We start from the raw sequence: 14549 nt of genomic DNA, 5'->3' as shown, positions 1-14549 counted from the left end.
GAAACATGGTAGGATAATATATTCCAGGGATAGAGGATGTATTCCCCCTCCCTGCCTCTTAATCACCAGGAAATGGTACAGCCTATAAAATAACCGTGCATAGACCATTGAATCTTTAGGGACAAAGCTAAAGGTATACAGCCCACCTCCTGCTCCTTTGAATGCCCTGTAGCATGTATTCAAATACCTTGCAGATTGGAGATATTAATGTCTGTTTTCCAAACAGTTTTATGACATTTCTACCAATGAGTTTTCTTTGTTTTCAGTATGCCTATTAGGCAGTTAGCTGTGACTTGTTCATTCATTCATAAGAAGAGTGTTTGCTGTGCTGTAGGTACTGTTTGAGATGCTGGAGATACAAATATGAAAGAGATAGCATTCTTTCTTTCGTAAAGATTACATTCTTGTTGAGGAGAGATCAGCAATAAACATGTAAACCAATAAGAAATAGTTTGGGGTATAGATAGGGGATATGAATTTGATAAAATGGTTTGCTCTGGTGGTGGCAGTGGCCCACTGCTTTGGCTGCAGTAGCCAAGTGTCCAAGTCCATTCTCTGTTCCTAATCACATATACCATGGACTGGGAAAACTAGGAAGAAAAGAGGTTCATATTTTTGGCTCCTGGTTCTGGCCCAAGGTCAAGGGGCCACATCTGGGGATGACTTCTGCTGGCAGTATCCCGAGGTGGCTCAGGGCATCACATGAGAGACGGGGAGTGTACATGAGACCCAGCTGTGTGACTATAGCAGATTCACTTTAGAGATAGCCTGTTCATCTATCCATTGCATGCTTGGAGTAATCCATTCATGAAGGTAGAGCCCTAGTGACTCTCCGTCTCTCAGAGGTTCTATTAGATCCCACCTCTATAACATCTCATAATGGGAATCAAACTTCAACATGGGTTTCAGAGGGCGCAAACCCTGTTCAAACCACAGAGCCAAGGACAGCCTTTTTGAGGAAGTGACATTTCTTGCTGAGTAAAATAGACCTGAAGAGCCACAGGAAGAGTATTCCCAGCAGAAGGAACTGTAATTGCAAAGATCTTGAGGCAGAAATGAGTTTGGTTTTTGTAGCTGGAACCCAATAAGTGAGGAGTGAGTGGAAAGCGATGAGATTCAAAACTGGCAGGAGCCAGTCCTGTGCCAGGCCTTAGGGAGCAAGTACGGATTGCAAACAGGAAGCCTTCAGGGACTTCAAGAAGCAAGGTGGCATCGTGCACACTGATCTGATTGTTGTGTGCAAGCTGGACTTTAGGGAAGTTCGTGGAGGAAGAGGAATTGGTGAGGGGTCTGTGCGATAGGCAGATAAAAGGTGTCGCTCGCTTGGCCAGGGTTTAGCAAAGGAGAAGTGGTTTCTCCTGGCCGTGCAGCAGAGAACGGTCTTCCAGAAGAGATGGCACTGGTTTATCCGTCACTTCAGAGTACACTTTTCCAATGGACAGTTGTAGGATGAGATTTATGGTCTATTGTAGGATACAGAGAATATGTGTGTGTGTGAGATACTGCTTAAAGCTAAGAAGAGTGAGTGTAAAACGCTATAGGGAAGGTGACGTTAACCTTCTCTTGTGCATAAAAGAGGCAGAATTGTGTTGGTTGGGACAGTATTATGGGGCTGAACCCTTCACCCAGTTCAAGAGAGAACATAGTGAGGATTCCGCTATGCTTTACTGTTCTGTGTTGTGTTAGTGTCCTCTAAAAATTAGGTGTTGCTCTCAGGAATAGCCCCTGCCTACATTCCCGCTGAACCAAGGTCTTTATGTAGTGGATCAGTAATAATATAATTATATTTTATTATATTTGCATTATATTTATTTATTATTATTTAAATATTTATAAATTTAAATTAATTTATGAATAAATTTTTATATTTTATTTTATTGCATTATATATTTTATTATATTTGCATTATATTACATATAATGTTATCTTAAAAACTAAAAGAGAAAAAGGGAATGAGTAATGAAAACTTTAGAGTATATCACACAAGGAAGGAAATGATGAAACTTGAAGTGTGTACAATATTCATAGTAACCATGAAGAAGTGGGAAGTGTTGGGCACTGAATTAGAGAGTAATGTTGATTTCAACACAGAAATAATCTATTGTGGCAATATCTAAGTTGAATTAGTTATATATTTCCATTGGTTAGGGAAAATATAATTAAGTGATTCTTTTAGAACAAGCTTTAATTTCAAAAAGCCACCCACATACATCTCCCTTATCACAACCCCCTTACCTGCTCGACCAAGGAATTTAACTTTTTTACCTAACATGGCCTTATTTAAGATATGTAATACAGAAGAATTTCCTAGCTAATGAAGTTGTGTATAAGCACCTTAATAGCAGAAATCATAATGTAGCTAGAGAGGAACTAAAATTGGGTTGGGATTCTGGAGTACCAAGGTACCTTCCCTGAGGATGTCCACAATCTAGTGGCATTAGAAGAAGCTGCTTATGTACTCACAGTGTTCCCACGAGGTCCCCACCACGAATCTCTGAGTCAGGAGGACTCTTTCTGAGATCCTCATTTGAGTGAGACCAAGAAGAGGTTAACTTGGGCGCAGCATCAGTGTAGAACCGATTCACCTTGACTTGATTTAGATTTTTTTTTTTTTTTTTTGTAAAAACACAGTTTTGCCAGCCAGGCTGGAAATAACTTTCTGCTTTTTTCATCAAAAATCTTGCACACTCTCCCTAGAGGTCTTCTCTCCGGAGGACTTTTTTCCTCTTTCACTTCGGTTCTTGCATTCCATATGTAAGCAAAGTTCAACTAGTTAGGAAAAAGCCATCCTAGCGAAAAGACTCTGTAATTGTGAGGCCAGATGGAAAGCATTATTGGGCTGATGGGGTTGTGTAGATTGGAGGGAAGGTGTGGTAACATGATCTTGGTCTGCAGCTGTGACCTGTTGTTCCAAAACAACCTCCTTCCTCCCTGCCTTTTGCACCTACATTCCAGCGCCCCTCCCTCCAGCTCTGTGGGCACCCCCCCTCCCAGATTGCTTTGGCAGATGTATAAGAAAGGCACTAAGCTTGTTCAAGGAAGAGCGACCTGTGGCTATGTTTTGAATATCCCCTTCCCGTGTTTCTTGTAATGGCAGATCAGGTAGAGTGCGAGCACGTTAGGGCAGAGCTTCCCAGAACTCCAGCTATCGTGTGCCTGTGGTGACATTTATCATCTGGGAGTCTGGCAGGTGCCTCACACGAGACACCTGTAAAACCAGCGTCATCATCAACTACCTGTTCACCTGCCCTGCCTAAACACCGGTCAGCATTGTCTCCGGTTTCCTCTCTCAGCAAAAGGTAGCATCATCCTTCCTTCGCCCAAACTGAAAAATCTAGGACCCATCATCGCCCATTTCTTCTTCCTTGTACTTCTCATGGAGGTTAGCTCCTACATACTTTTCCAGTGCCTTTCTTTCCAATGCTGCTGCCCTAATTCGGGCCCTCTTTATTTCTCTTCAAGCATGTGGGAATGTCTGGTTCTTTTGCCTTTATTTTCATCATTTTCTCTCTCCTCTCTCTCACTGATGTTGTAACCTACATGAACATCTGACTGCCAACGCCAATGAAGTTAAAATCTGTTAGGGGGAGAGGCAGGTGAAGATCATGACTTCTCATAAGCTTTTCAGGCTGTCGTCATGTGTGGCTAGGGTTAAGAACCAATGTTGGATTGGCCTATTTTGTATGACTTAGCCAGATACACAAGACCTTCATGACCTGGGATATTTCATCTTCTGCCACTTTTGTTTCCAGCTTTACAATAAATAATAATAAACTGCTGTAGTTCTTATTATCATATCCCTGCAGGTGTCCCAAGTGGCATCTCAACTACTTCACCAGATGCCTATCCAAGTCACCAGCCCATTTGAGTCAATGCCACTGTCAGTGGCAGTAGGTGGTAGCACATGGAAGAGAGCTTTTACAGGCTGTGGTCCAACGTGATCCTCACCATGTCCTGTGGGGTAGGCAGGGAACGATGATCTCCCCATTTTGCAGATGCTGAGACAGAGGTTTGGCTTTTCACTCTGATGGGTGACAGATGATCACGATACAGGTATACAGCCGGCTCTCTGCAGACGTGTGATGATAGGATCCCTGATGTACATTTCAAGTCCCACAACCCCACCGATGATTACTTACTATTTAAGGCTTATTTTTTTTAAATATTTTATTTATTTGAGAGGTAGAGTTACAGACTGAGAGAGGGAGAGATGGAGATAAAGGTCTACCATCTGCTGGTTCACTCCCCAAATGGAGGCAACGGCCAGTGCTGGGCCAGACGGAAGCCAGGACCCAGGAGCTTCTTCCACGTGGGTGCAGGGGCCCAAGGACTTGGGCCATTCTCTGCTGCTTTCCCAGGCCATAAGCAGAGAGCTCGATTGGAAGAGGAGCAGACGGGCCAGGAACTGGTGCCCATATGGGTTGCCAGAGCCACAGGCAGAGGCTTAGCCTACTGTGGCACAGTGCCAGCCCCCAGGTTTATTTTGTTTTTAGAAGCTCATGATGGCGGGAATCGATAATTTGAACAAACATGATTTCAGAGTTTTTTGGTTTTTTGTTTTTTTTTTTTTTTTTTTTTTTTTTACTTGGTTTACGAGCATAATCAACATGGAATCTTCCTGGTTCTACTCTCCCTTCTGTAGAACATCCTCATCTTTTGGTCAGTTTGCTTCTTGATACCTGTGTGATAGAGAAAGGAAGGCAGAGGAGGGGAGAATTCCACACAATGGGTTTTAGGTGTAGGCTCCTGAGTCGTGTATGGTGAGTCAGTGAAAGAATCCCATCCGGTCATGCAGATCCAGACACGGTGTTGGGGCTGTGTGGTTGAGCCTAATTATGGTGCTGAACACAGTCCCTTTCGGTAAAGCAGGAGGGAGAGGCCCCGGAGTTCCTCAACGAGGCGGCCACATGTGCTTGCTCCTGTGTCAGGCTTGTGGTGTTGCCCACTTCCTGTCTGCAATCTCGCAAGACTCCTTGCATTTTTTGCTCTAAAAGTGAGGCCCATAGGCTGATTTGACCATGACTCTTTTTTTTGGAAAGATCACGCTCTTTTTGAATTTTAACATTGGGACAGATCTTCTTAACAACAAATGACTGGATTTGAATTATCTCACTTTTGAACAAAGCAGCTGGAGCAAGTATGTGAGGGTCAGGGTATTCCCTTCTGGAAGGAGAAGAAAGATCATTTTATTTAGAATTTATCTGTTGAGATGCTTGTTGCGGGTATCTAATCAAGCTCTGAGTTTGAACTCAATTAGAGCTTTGATAAAAGAAAGGGGAAAGGAAACTTGAAAGAATGCTTTCCCATTCATGAAGGGCCCTGTGTGTTTTAGTTTCCAAGTAAATGGAATAATGGGACCATGCATTTTCCATCCAAGCATTTTCCACCCTGAGAATAATTCCCTTCCTGGCTTCTCGATGAATAATGCATTATTTCTGAAACCCAAGAGGCATTTCTTTGATTTTCCTTTATGTTTAGCTTTCTGAGTGATTTTCAAGCAAGGAAATTCAAGGACTTGGAATGAATGCTTTATTAACATTCTTATTGAAGTTCAGAGAGCTGCTTGGCTATTATCCCTTGATATTCGAAATATTTTTTTCTCTCTAAGGAAAGTCTAAGGTATTGTATTTATTAGAAAATGAAGCACCTTGGACAGTCTTCAAAGTGAACAGCAGTTTAAAACCAATACACATTTCTGTTGTAGAACAAAGAGCTTTATGGGGGTACTTTTCTCCTTGCTTTATTTTCATTTCCCCGCTGAAAAGGTTCAAAAAAGAAAGCTCACATTTGAAACTGGGCTGTTTGGAGACTCAGCCTTGTTTGTTTACATTTTGTGAAACTCATTCCTTGAGGCTAGTCCAAATCCATGACCCCAAGCCAGGTCTCCATCCACCAAGGCTAGCACCATTTGAATCTAAAAGTTCAAATAAACTTTTGGGATCAACCCTATACCCCTTCATCCTTCTGGGGCCATCAGATGAGGCGTAAAGGGACATGGTGGTACCTCCTTGTCCTTGGCCAGTTCTGTCTTTCCCGTGTAGAATCCGCCGCTGATCCTGGGGTAACACGGTAGTACGTTTTAATGCCATTTTATGGCCACAGTTTTCTCTGGGATCCAAATGATGAATGATTTCAAGAACCAAACATAATGGAATTAACACAGTCTCTCTGTCTGTTCCTACAATTGTAGTAAAATCTTGATTCAGAATAGTTGAAGAAAAGAAAATTGATCCAAATTAGTAAAACCTCTGAAGCATAAAATTTGGCTTAAAATATTTCAAGAAGTGAGAATACAGTGTTGTATTTTCTGTAGTGTGGACTATGGAACAGAAATCCCTGGAGGATTTGTCTCCAGCATCTACTTGTCAGGGCCATACCCTTGAGCAAGTCACATAAACTTTCTATGTCTCAGTTTCTTCAGGACAGTGAGGATGGCACTTTCTATGTCACATAACTTTGTGAAGATCGAGTTATTATTTGTAAAGTATATACCTTGTGTGAGCAATTGTTGAATAAAAGGAAAACACATCTTTTGTTGAGAATTGCTGTTTCCAAATGGGCCCCTGCTGCTGAGCTTGGAATAATACTATTACTGTTGTTGTTAAGATACCAAGTAACTACCCCACCCCCACCCCACACCCATTTAAATCCTAAAACAAAACTCAGAAGCTGTGTGTCATCATCTCTGTTTTTCAGATGAGTATTCTGACGTGAGAAAGTAACTTGGCTAAGTTCACCCAGTTTCTAAGTGGCATAGCAAGGATTTGAATCCAAGCAACCTGAATCCAGAAACTGTGCCTCAATGACACATTAAAGAACATTTACCATTAGTGCTTATCCTTTGCCTGACAATAGCTATTTGCTGTTATAAACCATGTCTTTGTAAGAGGGGAAATGTGTCCCTGAATACAGTTTTTCATGTCTTAAATGCTTATCAGACTTTTCGTGTTTTGCTCAAAATGATCGTCAGTATCTCCTAAGTACTTAGTTTTAGTAGGATCCGAATGGACTTTTATTAAGTTGATTATTTGATCACTAGGGTTTTTTTCTGATCCTCTCAGAAAACGGGCATTGCATGTGCACTGATGGTTTGTGTTGGACTGGAATCATTTTGCATTATGGTGGCTGACTTCATAACGATGTCTTCCGTTCTCTTTCTCCTTTGAATCTTCCTGATCCCTATCCCGTGCAGGTGCCTTTATCATCTGCTGGACTCCTGGTTTGGTCTTGTTACTGCTCGACGTGTGCTGTCCACAGTGTGACGTTCTGGCCTATGAGAAATTTTTTCTTCTCCTTGCTGAATTCAACTCTGCCATGAACCCCATCATCTACTCCTACCGCGACAAGGAGATGAGCGCCACCTTCAGGCAGATCCTCTGTTGCCAGCGCAGCGAGAGTACCAGCGGCCCGGCCGAAGGCTCAGACCGCTCTGCCTCCTCCCTCAACCACACCATCTTGGCCGGGGTCCACAGCGATGACCACTCCGTGGTGTAGGAAGCGGACTGAGACGAAGAGCCGGCCGTCCTCTTCAGATGGACGAACAGCCTCTCCCACTTCCCTGCCAGGGCAAGGTGGCGGAGTGGCGAGGAGCGAGCAAGCTCATGTACTTAAACACTAACCAATGGCAGTATTTGTTCCCAGCCCCCACAAGACTTGATGTGTTGAAGATTAGCTTATGTGACAACCCTCGTCCCGGGCTCCCTCCCTTCCGAAAGTAGAAAATGGAGTTCTTGCAATGGATTCAGGAACAGACTCTGGAGTATCCATCTAGACTACACTAACTAGACTTGAAATGGTTTTGTGTGCTTTGGTGCAAGTCAGAATAAATTCTGACAAGTTGAATCCACAACTTCATTTACATACAGGCTTCCTTTTTTATTTTTAAAGGATACATTTCATTTAATAAACATATTTATGCCTATCAGCATGTCCGTGATGCTATAGCCTATAGACTGTTGTTAAACTACCGTAATTTCATTTTTTCCTTATGTAGGAAAACTGTAAATTAGAATGGTTTTCTGTTTAGAAGGCATACATGTAATGTGTATATGCAGTATGCTTTACTTAAAAAGATAATAGGGTACTAATTTTAAATCTTTTAAGAAATAGAAGAACCTAGATGTCAAAGCCAGTATTTGTGTAGGTTATGAAGCAAATATTGCTCTAATCACGATATTACCTTTTTATTCAAGTGTTGTAACAAGTATAAAATAAACAGGGAATGTAATTTGTTACCAAAAGAATTTGTATTCTTAAAAATGTAGTAGAAGATGGAGCACAGTAATATTGTTCCTACGTATTGAAAATACCCAAATGCATTCTAATTGGAGCATTTCATGAGCCTAATACTCCCAGAAACCTACAGGACATCAGAGGAAATTTTTTAACACCCTGTTTCTGAATTAATAAATTCATACATGGTAGAAAACTTGGAGAACACAGGAATGTATAAAATTGATTTCCAAATAATATCACAACCCAGAAGTAACCACCTTTAGCAGCTTCTCTCCCATATATGTCTATGTGTATATCATATACAATTTTTTGTATACGTGGGATCATATCATAAACCGTTTTAAAACAAGTTTGTCTTTTCACTGAAGAATTGCCACATTTTCCTATGGCATTAAAATTTTTACAAAAACATGATTTTAATGGCTCCATAATATTCCATTTAATGGATACAACCCTATTCATGTAACCGTTCCCATGTATTGTTGACTATTTAGGTTATTTCTAATTTTCACTAAAGCTGCAAAAAGTTTGTGTACATAAAAATTTGTCCATGTCATTGATTGTTTACTTAGGTGATATTCCCATGAAGGATTTTTTTTTTAAATGTGAAATGTCTTCTTAAGCTTTTTACCTTTTATCAAAAGGGATTTCCCGCTTTTGCACTCATGGTTGGCAGTTGTGAGGAAAGCCAGTTAAATTACCTTTTTAACAAAGGAAATGCAGCGGTTACTTTAGTTGAAAGTGACTCTTTTTAATAAAACAAGATGGACTAGAAATAGTCAGCTGTCATAATAACCAAGACCCCCTACTGTATCTAGCAATTCCAAATTTCATGTGAGGGACCAGTTATCCAGTTCTTGGTTACCACAAGTGTAGTACAGAATTGTAGAAGATACAAAGACATTGAACATGCCAAGTAGAAAAAGGATTGGTGTGATAAATGGCTTGGGTGTTTCAGTAGCTGGAGGGGTTGAGTAAGTCAGTGTGTAACAGGCTACTGTGTGTTCCCCCAGGAAGTACCCTTGAGAGACTGGCACCGTGAGAGGTGACGCCTGTTTAATGCATTGTCCAGGTAGATCAGTGATTGCTTGTATCCAGGAAGGGGCAGTCTTGAAGCAGGTTTGGGGAGGTCAGAAGGATGTCGGAGAGAAAGAAACCAGGAAGAAGAATGACTGGTTGTCTAGAAAGGAAGCTGGTGCATGGTTCGCGATTGAGCAGGGGGCAGACTTGCCAAGAGCCCACGGTGGAGAGAATGGGGAACTGGGTGGTGAAAAGATGTTTGTGCATGCTTTCTACAAAACACTGAACGCACTGTGTTGGACGTGACAGAAATGAACCTGGACTCTTGCTGATGTGCATAGTTTCTGGGGGCGATGCGAACTATTTGAAATTAAGAGCATACTGAATGGACCTTAATAAATCATTGTCAATCAGTGTTTAATAATGTGTGCTTCTGGTCAATTTGAGAGTCTCCTGGCTTGCATTGCCTGGTCTTCCCTCTGTGAACTCCTTTATTTTCCTGCTGTCATGGCTGCTGAACTCTGAGATGTGAAACCACTGTATGTTCCCCCAGCCCAGACCTGCTTGTTGCAGCCTGGCTAATGAGTCTCTTGGGTATCTAAGGGAGGGTGGTTGAGGCTCCGTGAATGGAGGGGGCGTGCGCGGGGACAGTGCTCCACCTCAACAGAACAATGATCAGAGTGAGGTTGCTTTTGAAAAACTGACTTTATAGAAACTTACAACATTATGAAAAGCTCTTGCTAGGAGTTTATAAAGCTAACAAGATAAAAGGGAACTGTATTTTACAATTATATGTTGGAATACGATAAAATATTTACTTGAGACTGTCACAGTGAGTACTTGGGAGAGAATTCTGAACCTCTAAATGTAGAAGGATGTGAGGTTTTAGAAATCAACTGATACTGAACCCATCTGGGCAGTATTCGCCCCTTATATAGTCCCTTTTATAAAATTAGTGAAATTATAATTCTTAGGTTCAAAATCGCACCTAACATCTGTTATACAATTAGTGAGTCTTTTTGGCCTTCCCTTTGTGTTTCACCAATTAGATAAGGCTTGAGGTCCCATTGCTCATCTTCCTTCTAATGTATTCCTGTAGTCTCTCAGCTTCTGAAATATTGTGATTTTTTGAATACTGCTTCTGGCCTCTTCCCTGAAGCCCAGACTATGCACTTGTACTCTGTAAAAACTAGAAACACTTACTTCAAATCCCTTCATTATACAAGTTAAGCAGAACATTTTTATGTTAAGATCTTTTAAAACAGATTACATTTTTCTTTAACACCAAGTGCACACCACCTGATCCCAAACCTTCATGAGAATTCATGCCTTATCGATTAAGATTGGGTGGCTTCTAAGTGAGATTGGGTTTCGACAGAAGAAACAGGAGCAACTGGAGCCACAGCGTGTCATGAATCTACTAAGCAGGGTCCATTCCTACTCCAGTGATTATCTGCCTCTTGATAGTCAGTGTAGCAAATTCTCTTATTCTCCCCTTAAGGATTAATGGCCAAATCCACCCATTTTTACATGATCTAGTAGCTAAGGATGGGTTTTGCATGTTTAAATGATTGGGAAAATATTTTGCGAATCATGAAAATGATATGAAATTCTAATTTCAGTGTATCAATGGTTTTATTGAAATACTACCATATTTACAAGTTTATATGCCAGTCATAAGTAAAGGCATTTTTAGACAAGAATTGTTGCTTAATTCCACAACTCTGATTAAGTGTTTACTTTGTTTAAAATGAAGTAGGATCGGGGCCGGCACCATGGCGCAGTAGGTCAATCTTCCACTTGCAGCACCAGTATCTCATATGGGCGCCAGTTCTAGTCCTAGCTGCTCCTCTTCCAATCCAGCTCTCTGCTATGACCTGGGAAAGCAGTAGAAGATGGCCCAAGTCCTTGGGCCCCTGCATCCACTTGGGAGACCCGGAAGAAGCTCCTGGCTTCAGATCAGCTCAGCTCTGGCCATTGCAGCCATTTGGGGGAGTGAACCAACGGATGGAAGACTTTCTCTGTCTCTCCTTCTCACTGTAACTCTTCCTCTCAATAAATAGATAAAATCTAAAAATAAATAAGTAGGATTAACAAAAGCCAACATCAAGTCCTTTGAATGATATGTTTTACCAATATCATTTTGCATCTTCTGAATGGTCTTGCTTAACTTTAGGAAGATTTTTAGTAGCACTACTTTGCTGTTTCGGTAATATGCTCTGCTGCTTACAGAAAGCATTCATATTATTTGTAGTTTGGCCCTGGGGACTGTGTGATGGTGTAGCAGGTTAAGATTCTACTTGCAATGTAGGCATCCCATATTGGCAGTGCCAGTTTGAGTCCCGGCTGCTTCCAATTCAGCTCCTTGCTCATGCGTCTGGTAAAGGCAGCAGAAGATGGTTCAAGTGCTTGGGTCCCTGCTGCTCCTGCCAGAGATCCGGGTGGAATTCCTGGCTCTTGGCTTTGGCTTGGCTCAGACCTGTGTTTTGCTGGCATTTAGCAGATGGAATCATTTTTTTAAAGATTTATTTATTTGAAAGAATTACACAGGGAGAGAAGGAGAGACAGAGAGAGAGGTCTTCCATCCGATGGTTCTCTCCCCAATTGGCTGCAACGGCTGGAGCTGTGCCAATCCAAAGCCAGGAACCAGGAGCTTCCTCCGGGTCTCAATGCGGGTGCAGGGGCCCAAGGACTTGGGCCATCTTCTACTGCTTTCCCAGGCCACAGCAGAGAGCTGGATCAGGGGTGGAGCAGCTGGGACTCGAACTGGTGCCCTTATGGAATGCCTGCACTGCAGGCGGCGGCTTTACCTGCTGTGTCCCAGTGCTGGCCCCAGCAGATGGAATCTTAGTTTCTCTCTCTCTCTATCTGTCACTCTACCTTTCAAATAAATAAATACTTTTTAAGATTTTTTTTTGTATTTTGATCCTTGTGATGATTCTGTTACATATGAAGAAACAATCAGGAAAAAATGGGAGTCTGATCTTTGTAGCTTTGCATTTTATGCCTAATTGCTTACTCTTTCTACTGCATCTGATATTTCCTTATATATATCTTGATATCTAGGCTCTGGAAACAGGAATTCTTTAAAAAGAGATACAATGTATCTGATTTGAATTTTATTTTCAAAGAGTGCTCTTATCTCTTTGTTCACTTCCCAAATGCCTGTATCAGCCAGGCTGATGGGCCAGGCTGAAGCCAGGAGCTGAGAATTCAATCCCCATCTCCCATGTCTCCCATGTGGGTAGCATGAACCCAGTCACTTGAGCTGTTGTCTGTTGTGTCCTAGCTTCTGCATTGGTGGGAAGCTGGAATCAGGAGCTGGAGCAGGGTATTGAACCCCATATTCCTGCATGGGATGGAGGGGTCTTAACTGGTATTTTAACTGCTAGGCTAAATGCCTGCCCCTATGTATTATTTTAATCCTTCAAAGAACATAGCACAGTTAAAGTTATAGAAGAGAATTTATTATCAAGAATGGGTGCATGAACTGTCTTGTGAGTGTTACTGCACGCATGCATAAATGCCAGGCTAGGTAATAAGTTCTGTTTTTTATTATTATTATTATTATTTATTTGAAAGAGTTACACAGAGAGAGGAGGGGCAGAGAGAGAGAGCTCTTCCATCCGATGGTTCACTCCCCAGTTGGCTACAACGGCCGCAGCTGCGCCAATCCAAAGCCAGGAGACAGAAGCTTCTTCCAGGTCTCCCATATGGGTGCAGGGCCCAGGGACTTGGGCCATCTTCCACTGCTTTCCCAGGCCACAGCAGAGATCTGGATCGGAAGAGGAGCAGCTGGGATTAGAACTGGCACCCATATGGGATGCCAGCGCTTCAGGCCAGGGCGTTAACCCACTGTGCCACTGTGCCGGCCCCAGTAATAAGTTCTTTGAGAGCAAGGTAACCTTGTGCTTTTCAGCTCCTTTTTATGATCCAAATGACTGGAATAAAACAAGAAATATGGTACCATCTATTAAATGGTTCTTAATTGAGAATTATAAGGTCTAGGTCTAATTATAATTAGGTCCTATAGTTGTTATCACTGTCACTCATTCTTTGGTTTATTCACAAATATGGTGAAAAAAATTTTGTTTTCCTTTTTTATTTGAGAGACAGAGAAAGGTAAACCAAGACATAGTGCGCTCATCTACTGGCGTACTCCCCAAATGCCCACAATGGCCAGTGTTGTACCAGAACTGGGGCCAGGAGCCAGAAACACAATCCAGGTCTTCCACATGGAAGAGGAGACAGGAACCCAGTTACATGAGCCATCACCTGCTGCCTTCCAGGATCTGCACTGGCAGGAAATTGGAATCAGGAGCTGGAGCCAGGGATTGAACCCAGGCATTGCAATGTGGGATGTGGTGTCTTCATGCTAAGCTAAATACCTGCTCCCACAAGTATGTTCTGAAAGCCCTCTGCATGTCAGACCTTTATGATATTGTGAATATGATGTGCAGGAGATTTAGGATTTAGCAGAAGTGAGGGAAAAAAGTTCAAAGCAAAATTGTAAATTAAGAGTTAACGAGGGAAACAATGGCATGACACAGAAATGTCTCAGAAAAGAAACTGCTCCTCCTAAGCCCTTCATCTTAAACCTGAACTTCTACAGAGATGTGATTCTTTTCTGTTTTAAAAAAATTATTTGAAAGGCAGAGTTACAAAGACAGAGGGAGACACACACAGAGAGAGAGAGAGAGAGAGAGAGAGAGCGAGAGAGAGAGAGAATCTTCCATCTGCTTGTTCACTCTTCAAATGACTGCAACAGCCTGTGCTGGGCCAGACTGAAGCCAGGAGCCAGAAGCTTCATCCAGGTCTCCCAAAGTAGGTGCAGGGGCCCGAGCACTTGGGCCATCCTCTGCTGCTTTTCCAGGTACACTAACAGCAAGCTGGATTGTAAGTGGAGCAGCTGGGACATGAACCGGCGCCCATGTCGGATGCCAGTGTCACAGGTAGTGGCTTTACCCACTGTGCCACAGCACCAGCCCCAGTGTGGTAGTTTCAAGCTCCTGCATTTGCAGCCACTTTGTTTATCAGTGCACATCAAAGAACAGTTTAGGAAAACAGGCGTGCATGCAGTAGGTGCAGACTGGCATTTCTGGCAAGATGTGTCAATAGTTGGAAACAGAAGGTGTGCCACCTGGGGAAGAAGAGCAATAACAGACTGTGAGAATGGGGTTTGAAAGGCAGGTCGGCTTGATGACCAGAGTGACTGGAAGTCATTTTGTCCTTGAGAGTTGTGAAGAATGAATTAAAGGATTTGAGTCAAAAACCCGACTGGGGGGCCTGTGCTG

At 42.4% G+C, this 14549-nt stretch overlaps 1 protein-coding gene across 8 annotated transcripts in view; it reads left to right on the top strand.

The window, feature by feature from the left end:
- LPAR1 (lysophosphatidic acid receptor 1) overlaps window positions 1-9676 on the top strand; it is a 153828-nt gene extending 144152 nt beyond the window's left edge. For all 8 annotated transcript variants that reach the window (XM_008254984.4, XM_008254821.3, XM_051843292.2 and 5 more), the window contains exon 4: window positions 7193-9676. In XM_008254984.4, the coding sequence (XP_008253206.1) occupies window positions 7193-7494 (302 nt within the window). In that variant the 3' untranslated portion in view covers window positions 7495-9676. The remainder of the gene's footprint in view (window positions 1-7192) is intronic.
- Window positions 9677-14549: the final 4873 nt, after the last annotated feature.

Source organism: Oryctolagus cuniculus, chromosome 1, assembly GCF_964237555.1.
Source record: "Oryctolagus cuniculus chromosome 1, mOryCun1.1, whole genome shotgun sequence".
NCBI classification, from domain to species: domain Eukaryota; kingdom Metazoa; phylum Chordata; class Mammalia; order Lagomorpha; family Leporidae; genus Oryctolagus; species Oryctolagus cuniculus.
The sequence above is the reverse complement of the archived record's forward strand: the minus strand, read 5'-3'. Positions and strand labels throughout refer to the sequence as shown.